At 45.6% G+C, this 12,312-nt stretch overlaps 1 protein-coding gene across 1 annotated transcript; it reads right to left on the bottom strand.

Annotated features, from left to right (window-relative positions):
- Window positions 1–6,765: 6,765 nt before the first annotated feature.
- Window positions 6,766–10,260, bottom strand: LOC136471197 (cation transporter HKT1;3-like). Its single transcript, XM_066468939.1, has 3 exons — window positions 8,479–10,260; window positions 7,821–8,039; window positions 6,766–7,727 (listed from the first exon to the last, which is right to left on the bottom strand). The coding sequence occupies exons 1-3, from the start codon at window positions 9,642–9,644 to the stop codon at window positions 7,529–7,531; spliced, it is 1,584 nt and encodes a 527-aa protein (XP_066325036.1). The 5' UTR covers window positions 9,645–10,260; the 3' UTR covers window positions 6,766–7,528.
- Between the last annotated feature and the right edge of the window lie 2,052 nt (window positions 10,261–12,312).

The following is a 12,312-nucleotide window of genomic DNA, read 5'->3' as shown; positions in this document are numbered from 1 at the left end:
TTAAGAGATTATTTTAAAATATACTTTAGCCGTTAATTTATCTTACATTGTATTATTATTTATATACTTTAATTGTTAATTTTCTTACAATGTATTATTAATTATAGCGAAAACAAATGTCTAATTAAAAGACACATGAAATATAAATATATTTATGTGTTTTTTGTGCACTAGACATACATATATATATAGTGACAAATTTGGTTGGTTGAGTTTTTATGATTTAAATTGCTATATGCTTGTTTTCTTACATGGAAATATTAATCCAAGTGATCATTTTACTCAAGCATATATTGAAAGCACTAGAACCTCCAAAATCATACACAACATCGTCGATATCTTACTGCTATGAGTCCATCATAGCATTGTGCGAAAAAAAGTAGACAACTTATATTTTTAGACATATTAGTATAGAGTATATAACTAAGTATGACACACATGATAGTTCTCAATCAATTCATCTTATACTGGGCTACTCATCCCTAGGTTAAAATTATAATGAGCTGCTCTAGCAGATATAGACATGCTATTGTAATAATTTAATAAGAAACACTGATAAGAAACACCGGTGGACATTAGGTCCATATATAGAAGTTGCTTATTTTTCTAATGAAGTTGTTTAATGTGTCTGTTAATGTTACTTTGAATATATACATGTGCTTTCATACTATGTTTCTATTGCATAACAAGTAGTTCAAATTTTACAATGCTACATAATGTTAATTTAAATATTATTAATTTGAATACTCTAACCCTTTGTTTATCAATTTGTAACAGGATAATCCCTTCCACGCAGCATCCGTTGTACTCCCTTCTTGAGGTGGTTGTACTCCCTTCTTGAGGTGGAGTACGACGACCCGCACCGAGCACATATCTTGAGTGATACAAATGTAGAGGTGCCCTTGCCTCCTTTAAGGCCCCACACGCACACCAGAGCGCACCAGTAGGACGAGTGTTACGCGCCGTACATACGTCGTGCCGGCTTCCTCGAACTTGTCTGTATTGTTAACTACGATCTTTCGTTCCTTGACCCAGCATTACTTACTACAGCTGTAGACAGATACGAGTGCCTTCATTGTACGTAAACATTCTTATAACAAATTTGAGGCAATTAACAGTCGTTCTATTCTTATAACAGGTGGAGCCCTGAGACCCACACGTTCCACCTACCTTGCGGCGAGATGACCTTGATCATGCATGACGTGAAGGCTATCTTTGGTCTTCGGTTGGGGCGACTTCCAGTGGCAGGTATAGTTGACAACGATCACTGGAGGGAGCTAGTGGCTCAGTTCACTGGCTTTCTTCCACCAAACGACGATGTTTTGAAGAAAAATATATGAGCAATTCAAGCCTATTTAATACTTGCATTGTTTTCCTGCAGCCATCGGGTTTTATTTTCTTTGGTGAATTTCAGAAAAAGTTCCGATGTTTCATCGTCGTGGATCACATAGTGCTTTAATTACTTGGACCCACAGGCTGATGAGGCTCAGATCGACATGTTCGCTACCTCTGCTCTGCATAGCACAATCAACAGGAACAGAGTTCGTACAATTTTTAGGCCAACTTGTTAATTACTGTACCTGAAAAAGTTTTGAAAACGAGGTCCGGATGCAGGAGACCTCTAAAATTTGCTGCCAAAAAGTCTACCTACTACACAACTATGTGTTGTATACAGTTTCAACACATGAATTTTTTACACTATAGAATTAAGTTCCAACAGTTTACACCCTTCTTTTACCTCCAGCCTCCAATATTCTTCTACCTCTAGACAATCACAAGATCACAGATTCACAGATCATAGATCACAAGAAATAATTTTTTATATGGATAGACAAATCACAGATTGCAGAGGAGGAGGAGGAGAGGCCTACTTAGAGCCGGATCTGCCGCCGCCACTACCGTCATCGCCGCCACCGCCACTGCCATGGTCGGCATGGGCCCTAGACGTCATATATGGCCACGCGCAGCGTGCGCCCGCGCCCGAGGCGTTCCATCCAGCGAGCACGGGCGGGGCGCCCCACGCGCGCTTGACTTGGAGCAGTAGTTGCGCCTTGTCCGCTGCCGGCTGGGAGGACTACGGGGCCACGTGGGGCAGCAGGAAGCAGCACGAGCAGCAGGCCGGGGTGGCACGGGCATGGTGTCTCCATGCACGTCGGTTATGACATGTGGGCCCTAGACGTTATAGATACAAAAAAATCCATGTATTTTTGGTGCTAAAACGCATGTGTGTTGTATAGCATTTCTGGAAAAAAGTAGGCACGAGCGGCTGCCATCGCCGTGTGCCCGTGTTACGGGCTGGGGGTACAGAGCGAGCGAGAGAATTGATAGGTGTCTCGATAAGAAGGAACACCTTGGGAGCACATTGAGCTCCATATTATTTGTGCCAAAGCCTTTAGAGAGGATGTGCATGTACTAGCTCTCGTTGTAGCGAGCTTGTGCAAGAAAATTTTAGTGGACAAGCTAAAGATAGTTTGGGCTTTGGTTAGTAATCAACAAATGAAATAAAGTTTTCTTATTAAAGAACAACGATTGATGGCTTTTAGGCGTATGTGTAGCAGTGTAGGAGTGAGCCAATTGGTGGAATTGTTAATTTTATTTTTGAGCCTTGTGGGTAGATATACATAGAAACACATTGCTTAGGGGACAATCACAACGAGAGCAGCATAAACAATGAAACTAGAGAAGAAGCTGAAGGTTGTAAGTCGACGAGGATACATCCTCTCGTTATAACGGTTGATGCATCACAGATGTGTGGTTGGAGTGCTAAAGTAAGGCGGTAGCCCTTAGTCTAGATGTGGAGATAGGCGAGCGTGGAGGCAAAATAGCCATGATAAAAAAATGGCATGCTAGAGATAGCCCTAGTTAGCATAGAAATCAAGGTAGCCTATGTCAAACCGGTTGCACATGAAGCTACAGGCACAAATGAGGCACTATGGTAATGACGGAGATACATTGAAGCAATCGTTATGAAAGGGGATGATGCCAAGGTTAACCTAGTCAGGGTCGTCGAGGAATGTAGACCGAAATAGAATGCAATCAACGCAGAGAAAGTAGTCGTGATAACAATATGTTGTAGTCAGTGTGAAAGTTCGACAGAGTGACTTTTGAGGGATTATGTAAATATATGAAAATATAGTAGATAAAATTAGGCCGGTGTTAGTGCAGAAAGTGACCAACAAGTAAATATTTGTAGTTTTACTGTATGTTGTGATCGGAGGTGGCCTAGCACTCAATGACATAGGGTTTATACTGGTTTAGGCAACGTGCCCTATGTCCAGTTTGAGTCATTCGGTGACTTTATTTTTGAGCCTAGGTGCTCAAAGTTTGCAGTGGGATTGCAAACGAGAAGGAGAAAGATGAGGGTACAAGAGGTCCGGTCGGACTCTGGTCAGAAGGGCCGAGAGTGACGGGAGCTCCGCTATGAGCTAAGTGATCAAGCGTGTGCTTAAGGTTCAAACCTAGTGGTTCTATGGTTGTGAACTAGTGAACTTGATCGATCTCAAGAATCTAAATGTTGGAAGAGAGCGCATCCCCTTTTATAGATGAAGGGGATGACCTTACAAGTGAGAGGGAAGGAGTATGTTTGCTGCTGAGCCTTGTTGCCCACGATGATGGGTACATGATTATGATAGGCGCCCACAACACTGTTGGATGTCAGATGCACGTGGGAGGTTGAGTTGCTTTCTTCGGGTATGGCAGACGTCGGCGCCTTCTATACTGTTGATTCCTGGAGGCATGCAAAGGGTTTTTACCATGTTCGCCTGGTACGATAAATGCCAGCGCCCATAATACTGTCGATGCCCAGAGGCATATGGGGGGGAGCCTTGCCATATGGGAGTTAATGGCGCCCACAACACTGTAGGGGAAAATATCGGCGCCTACAACACTGCTTGGGCTCTGCCATGTTAGGGAGGTTGCAGAGTACTGTTTTCATAGGTGTATAGGGTACGGACCTCGGTATTGTGGTTTGACTTGTGTGCCCTGTCTTACTTTCTCCGTTCGTTTTCTGGTCCTTACCGAGCGGGCGTCCCCGATCGGTTGGTCCCAGTCGACTCTGATCGTGCTAGTCGGAGAAGAGCAGTGAGCAGGATTTTGGCGCATCCCCGATCGGAGGCGTGGGGTTGGAGTCAGAAGTAGTGTTTTGGCCAGGCCTTCCGGTCGGAGGTCGTCCAGAGGCGGGCTGAAGACCGAAGCGAGCGCTCCGGTCGGAACGGTGGGCCGGAGTCGGAAAACGGGTGCCGCTCCTCCTCGGCCAGACCTTCTTGTCGGTGATTGGATCGTCCTTCTAGCCTGTTTCTTAGATACTTGGGCTGACCCATGAGTTGCGTGTCGTCTGCTTGGGCTGAGCCTTTGTTCGGAAGCCGGTCCACGAGGGACCCCGGATTTATAAACCCGACAGCTGGTCTAGGTGAACTTATCTAAACTTATCGCTCACCAATCTTTACTATAAAATCATTCTTCATCTTTTCTGCTATCAAATACACCTTTCTCGCTCTCCACGGATACAGAGTTCCCTTATGAAGTTTTTCGAACAATAAAAGTTATGATAAACTATGTAAGAGATTAGAAATTTAACATAGGAGATTTACAAATACAATATTTATGAGATGGCTCCCAAACATAGACATTCAGATAGAAGAGTTGTTCTAAGTTTAACCAATACTCCCTTTGTTCAAGTGATGTTTTAGTTTATTCTAAGTCAAACAATTTCAAGTTTAACCAAGTTTATATGAAAAAGAACATTAATATTTAGGACATGAAATATGTAGAATATAAAAATATATTTCATGATAAATCTAATAATATTTTTTTTGGTATCATAAATATTAATATTTTTTATATAAATTTAGTTAAACTTGAAATAGTTTAACTTAGAATAAATCTAAAATATCATTTATTTTAGGACAGAAGGAAGTATTATATAGATAGAAAATATAAAAATATTTTAAAGATCACATCGAGGGAGTACAATATCCTAAACTGAGCGCGAGACATGAAGGGCGTGATTGGTAGGCCAAATCAGGCTGTTTCTGCACCGTTTTGATGTCTGACCTCATTCATGCAGCGTGTTTGGTTGCTCTCCTCGCACCTTTCGTCCGTATCCTTTCATTCATCTGTCATCCTCTATCCCGCACGACTTCATCTTCTCAATTTCCACTTCCCTCTTCATACAGGATGGCTTGATTTAGGCATAGCACAGAGACCCATGTGTCATACACTCAAAACTCCCATCCATGCATACAACCAAATAAGATCTCATCTCATACTGTATCAACAACAAAGACAACCAAACACGACTGAGTGAACGATTTAAACATACATCTTACCATTCTGAAGCGGCTCTTTATCCCAACTCCCCTTACCAAAGCAACCAACCACGCCCGAAAGGCATCTCTAGAAGCATCCATGCATGCAGGGAATCAAAGATATGGTGGGGTATTTCCAGGAACATGCATTTCGCGGCCTCGCGTCGTCAGGGGGCCATCCCAACGGCTGACGTGGCCGAGCCTAACCGCACGAGGAGGACGCCGCCGTCCCCAGAGCTCAAACCGCTTCCCAGTTCGCACAGGCGCCAGCGGGAAGCACCGTCCCCGACTCCCCGTCCCGCGAGGGCATTTCGGGCAACTCGGTGCTCCCACCAGTAATGGCAGCTGATTCGGATCCGCACCGACCTCTCCCGGGCCGGGGGCGTCGCGCCCAACACGTCGGCGTCGCCCCTCCCGCTACCGGACCTCGCACCGTCCGTTCCACCGACTGGCGGGCCCAGCGACGTGGGGCAGCCGCGTCGGTGGGCCGATGGGACCGGGGCGGGACGTGCCTCACCGGCGCGTGGCCTGCCAGCAGTGCCAGCCACGGAAAGGAGAAGGAAAGTCCTGTCCGCGTCAGCGTATCGTGATCCTCTGCTGCGCTCACACGTGTTGCGGCCCCAGTGGGCCGCTGCCGCACGCCCAGTCGCCCGCGGTGTTGCACGTCCTGCGCCGCTGCGCGCGGCCGTGGCGGCGGGCGCAGGGGATCCGCCGGGACGTCCGAGTCAGGTGACGCACTTGGCCGAGTTGGCGGCGGTTGTCCGCTTGCGCGCGCTGTCTCCCTCTCCCTCCCCCTCCCCTGCGCCCGCGCCGCACGCCCCACTAACCTCACCGGAACGGCGGAACTCCCTTTGTTTATTGGTTAAGGCTTCTCTCGCTCCTGCACCACGGCGGCCATGCGTGGCAATGACTGGACGCAGGACGGCAGGAGACCGGATCCAACTCGAGTAGCAGGGATGGATGGCGAGAGGCAGCTGCGCGTGCATGAGCACGAGGACGCGCCGGCGGCTTTACGCTTTGCCTATCCTTGGTTTGGACTCTCTGCCATGTACGGAGTACCATTGGCGATGTGTGGCTCGGTTTGCGACGGAACATTCCAGATTCACTGCCGATTCTCGTACCGCGGTGTTCCTCGCAAGCTTCTGCGGTATCTTTTCAGCAGTCTGCAGGAGCCCGATGGATCGGAAACCGGATTGCCAATGGGCAATGGCAGGTTTGACAGCAGCGAGCGAGACAGGAGATGGCACGGAAAACGGGCCTGAATGAAGGGAAAGCCCATCGCTTGGAGAAGCCGATCAGCCCAAGCAAACCAAGAAGTACGGGCGGCGTTTTCCACTAAAAAAAAAAGCTTTTCGCTTTTTTCCCCTCTATCTAAAAAACCCCTTTTGGCTTCAGGACGCGGCGACGACTCGCCGGCGTCCGCCCAATCCGGCCTCCCGCCTCCCCCTCCCCCCCGCTCCGTGCATGACGATGCTGACTTCCTCGACGCACTCGCCTTAGCAGGCGAGTTCTCCGCGGCGTCCGCCTCGCGAAATGTATGTGTAAGTTCCGTGCACTCTTCTGGTTTGAGTAACATCTATTCATCTCGTTTCTATGATGATTGATGGAATCGGCATACGCTCCCTACGTTTTCTGCGAGGGAGCTAATTACCCACATTGATCTAGTTTATCTAATCTTTAGTGTGATGCCTGACGCTAGCGGCCCCATGTAACGGTAAACGGTGCTTGTTGTTTTGAGATAGTCGTCGATTTTTTCCCCAAATGCGCAGAAAATGTTTCTCCTCTATTCCCCTGTGCCCGGAAAATGTGCTGTGATGCTGGATCATCGTAATTGACAACCATGGTGATGCGCATTTATATTTTGAGTGGAGAACGTATCAACCGGCCTGAGGACATGGACCATGGAGATAGAATATATTCATCGATCTGCATCGATCTACTCCAGATGTTCAGACTACGCCTCTTGTTGTAGTGTTATTGCCTTGGATATTGACATTCGTGCTACACCACGAAGGGGGGATAGCATTTGTGGAAGGCAGAGAGACATTGCTGAAAAGCACCTGTCATCTTTGCCACCGGCTTATGCTATGCAGGGTCACAGACTTCTTCATATCTGCTGTTTTATGTATACCTGGCTCACCAGTCACCACATAACATGGAGTGGTGTCAATCAATATGACAGGAGGAGGAGCTTGGAGGCTTAAAGCGTTCAATGATTGAGGCTATCTAAGCCTCCAAGCTCTTCCTCCTTTCATATTGAACGCTTTAAGCCTCCCAAAGACCATGACCATAATCAGAATTACTTTCCCCTTGCCACTCCATTTTCCAACAAATCCATAGGAAGCGTCCCTGCAGTAGACATCATGATTCAGTAGCCTCTTGCAACTGTAACCAACAGAGAAACCCACATTCCCATATGCGCTGCATGCAACAATTTGTCACAAGAACCAGAAGTTAGTGATGATTTTCACGAGCGCAATCTAAAGACTACTACATTTTATTTCAGAGACTTGCCTGACAACTTCAAACAATATGCTGAATACATTGAAATTGAGCGGATCTGTGATCATTGCTTCCCTCTCAGTAATGCAAATTAGCATTACAAAGATAGCTAAATAAGACAGCTGGGAGAAGATCCAATTCTCTAATAGTCTTTTCCTTTTGTCTTTTATCCCAGCTCTAGAGGGCTGCTCATCATCTTTGGGTAAAAACGAGGTCTCACCAGGGAGATACCTACAGTGAGTTGGCGGAAAAAATGAATAAGTATTCACCATAACAATCCTCGCAAAAAAGTATTCATCATAACAATAGTTTAATGTCTCTGAATAATACTATTTGCTATCTGGTGTGTCCATAGGCAGATAGGTTACAGTCATACTATATTATCATCACTATACTAGTCATGAGATATATGTTTTAGTTAAATACAAATATAGTTTGTTTTGTAATCCGTGAACATAGTAAGAATCACAAACTCACAACTTTACTATGCTACATGGCTACTTGTATACGCAAGCAAAGCAAGGATGATTTCTGCTCCAAAGCCTGTCATTTGTACTAAATATTTTTCTGGTGGAGGTAGTCAATCTATGGATTTTTTTAATTATGACTATTTTCATTCTAAAAAATCTTATGACTCTTTTGGTGGAGTGAGAGTAGTGAAGAGACCTACATCATTACAGTATACAAGACTAGGATTGCGGAAGAAAGGCTTGACAGATCAACTACATATTCGCCAGCATGCCTTGCATTAGTAGACTGGAAGAGAGCACCTATTATCTTCTCATAGCTGTTCATTTCCCGTAAAGCCGCTGAGCTCCATTCTAGAGAGCAAAATAGTATGGTTTGTGTAATTATGAAGCTGAAAACAGTTAACATCAAATAAACACACTCCTTGCTACTCATAAGATGCTTATATCCAATGGTCTCCGGGTGCTGAAGAATGAAATGATATTCATCTTGTCCAGTTACCTTCTTAAGTGACCACACCAGGAATCTCAAGCATGGGGCAAATAATGTATTTCCAGCTAGTATCTGAGGAATAATTAGCAATAGGAGAATGGATCTCTTCTGAAAGATGATCATGTTCTCGTTTACTGGAGTGAAGCCACAATTTGCCACTGAGGAGACGGCTGTAAATACAGAGAAAATGACAAATCCAATACCCTTTCTCTTCAGAACTCCTTGTGCATCTGGTACGGATATAAGGTAAAGGAAGATAACCAGGGAGCCGCCTAAATTTGACACTAGAAGATAGACCAGCAGTGCATAACCTAAAGATTCAATTGTCTTGGGCTCAACTTGATTTTTTTCTTCCAAGCGGAGTTCAGACACTGGCATTATTACACTGGTGGGAACAGACGTTGCAGAAGTAGTAGATTCCGTATCAACATAAACTGAGTAGCCCTTTCTGTTGGAAGACCCTTTTGTAACAGATTTAGCCCGCATGAAATAAAGATCAAGCATTGAAGTGAATACCTCTCCACCGATCAGCATTAAAATAGTCAATATGCAGAGCTGAGCACTTGAGAAATCCTCCATTTCAACAGTAGCCATGCTTGAGACAGTTGATGCAGATACAGAAGTAAACAATAAGTCTATGTCTTTCAGAGCATCTTGTTTATCTCGTGGCTTGATGATCTTAAGAGCTGCATATCCAGCAAATGAAATCAAGGTAAAATAAGTGACTTGGATGGAGAGTGGATTATTTTGACAGATGAACTGCCAAGGGTATTTCATGGACTTTTGTGCATATTTGCTAAAAGAAATCAACTTGGTGGCTAAAGATGAAGAGGAAATTTGGAGCTTTCTTAGGAATGCTACAGGGCTATGAACCATCTTTTTAGTTCTTGTATGGATCTAAACACTGAAACAGAATGTTTTCTGTGCACCCTTGGCTTGAAGAGCTGTACTGACGAGCATGCATTTATATAGAGAGACAATATTCTCCCTTAATGTGCACCTGTGATGTTTTCGTACATGTATTCTCTATTGGGAAAAACGATAAAAATGAACAAGTTTTTGTGATCTGATGTGGGCCATAGTGACTGAAGAATCTTGTCTGCTTCACAGATTCAGATTGCTTATCAGAAGTTATCATAAGGTGAAGTGATAAGGAACTGATTCTCAACTTCATTTCTGAAACTATTCACAGGTTGAACTTTACACCCTAGTAACAATTGTGCAATGAAGAATCAGAACGTCACTTCGAAGATGTTAAATGTTTCCTCATTTTGTGCTCAGCTTTAGGCTCGTATGAAATAAACTCTTTCCTCTCCCATCTTCAGAGCATATATGTTCACTTAAGCATCAATGAACTTTCATCTTAGTAACTATACATATGTAGTCCTATAAATGGGTATTTGAACTCCTGTTTATGCCAATCCAATTCAGAGCAGATATTTGGTTTGCTCTGGTGGATATGTAGTATGATACCAGCGATTGATTTTTCCGTGAAAACTTTTACCTTTCTCTTTTCCTTAAGCCACACAAAATATCTAGCATAATATGTTCCAGGTAATTAAATGCTAATTCTTTTCGTGGCTGGTCATCCATGTTACATGTTAGATGTTGGACCTGGATGGCTGATCGCCTTGCACGACGAGGGCTTCCACATCCTGCAACATGTCCTCACTGGTCACTGCCATCAAAAAGAAGAAACTATCAAGTATCAACCACCTCCTTTTGTCTTGATTTTCAGACGTGTGCTTATTTTCCGTTGGCAAAGACTGGTTTATTAGATTACATTCTTTTGGCTGGATATGGAATTTGTTCTCTGGAATGCTCGACACCATGTTCCACACTAGCATATACTCTGTATGAGGGCCAGGATATATATGCTAGTTTAATCGAATGAGTGGTTTGCATATATCATTTTGTGCTGTATTCGGCTATGAATGGTTATCACAGAATCCTTCCGGCACTGTAACTCTTAAGTTGCAATCAATTTGCGATAGGGAAATGCTAGCGCACGGAGATGAATTCCATCGGACGCCTGCCCACACGCTTGACAAGCCCACCCGACGCCTGACCTGCCCCCATCCGCGCACCCCGCCCCCATCCCCATCCGTTTGCCCTGCCCCCGTAGGCGCACCCCGCCCCCGCCCTGTCGTGCCCCCGACTGTTGGCCCCCAGCGCGCCACACGCCACGTCCACCGGCTCGCCGCGTCCCATTCTCTAGTGCCCCTTGACTCTCCGGACAGCAGGAAACACGTGCAACACGAAACATTTGAATGCAACATACGTCTGAAACAGATGAAACATCTGAAATATACACTTGCAACATATGTGTGAAAACATATACAACATCCAAATAGAACACTTGTAACTTGCAACATGAAAACACTTGCTGCAACAGAAGACTAAAACAGATAAAATATTTTGGAACATACTGTTGCAACATATGTGTGAAAACATATGCAACATCCAGATCAAAACGCTTGCAACATACGTCTAGAAACAGATGGAACAGTTTGAACAAACACTTGCAACATGCCTCTGAAACACTTGCAACATCCCCTGATCTACTTTTGCAACATCCATATGAAATAATTACAACATGCCTTTAAAACGTCTGAAACAATTGAAACATACATTTACAACATAGGGGGAGAGAGGCCTGGGCCAGTCGATTCCGACCGACGGAGTGGGAACCGGTGGCGAGCGGCTACGCGTGAGCACCACCCAGCACCAGCACCAGCGGCGCGCGCGAGCACCACCAGCAGTACCAGCGCCAACGGCACCGGGCTTGGCTCGACGGCGACGGTGGGGGATGGGGGGCGGGGAGCGCCATGGCCGCCAGGGTGAGGGAGCTCGGTTGCCGGGGTGAGAGAGGGCGCCGTCGGGGTGGGGAGGGTGCCGCGTTGGGGTGGGGTAGAGCCACCCACTCCCCTGCAACACTGCTGCGCCACCTCCATGGATCTCATCGGAGGCGAGTGGATCTCGCTCGTGCTCCATGGATCTCGTCGGAGTGGGGGAGAGGGCCGTTAGATCTACAGGCATTGGGGGCTCCCGGTGAGGATGCCGGGGTGGGGGTGGACGTCGGGCGTTGGTGCGCTGCGACAGGGGATGAGGAGCATTGAAGGGTTAAGGATGGGGAGGAGGAAGCGAAGGGATAAGTTTTTTAAAGATACATGCGAGCGAGGAGCAAGCGGCAGGGGTGAAAAAGCCGTCCGACGTTTGTGTGGTCCATCGGACGCATGACACGTAGCATTGGAGACACTTTAGAACACGATTATTTGAAAAAGACTTTTAACGACCAAACAAGGAAAAGACTCACCCAAAATCACTTACCCTATCTAGTCCGAGAGCTTGAAGTTTCTTAGCTTCGGTTAGGCACCAGAGCATATAGTCATCCCTTAATTGTCTAAAAACTCGCTAACAAAGGGGAGTCTCCATTAAAGACATGGGTATTACGGTGCTTCCAAAGCAACCACACAGTTAGCATGATGAGGGAATTTGTTCCTTTCCTATACTCCTTACTGATCATGCAGAATACCTTAGCCCA

The sequence above is a fragment of the Miscanthus floridulus genome, chromosome 8 (genome assembly GCF_019320115.1).
Source record: "Miscanthus floridulus cultivar M001 chromosome 8, ASM1932011v1, whole genome shotgun sequence".
In the NCBI taxonomy this organism is placed as follows: domain Eukaryota; kingdom Viridiplantae; phylum Streptophyta; class Magnoliopsida; order Poales; family Poaceae; genus Miscanthus; species Miscanthus floridulus.
The sequence above is the reverse complement of the archived record's forward strand: the minus strand, read 5'-3'. Positions and strand labels throughout refer to the sequence as shown.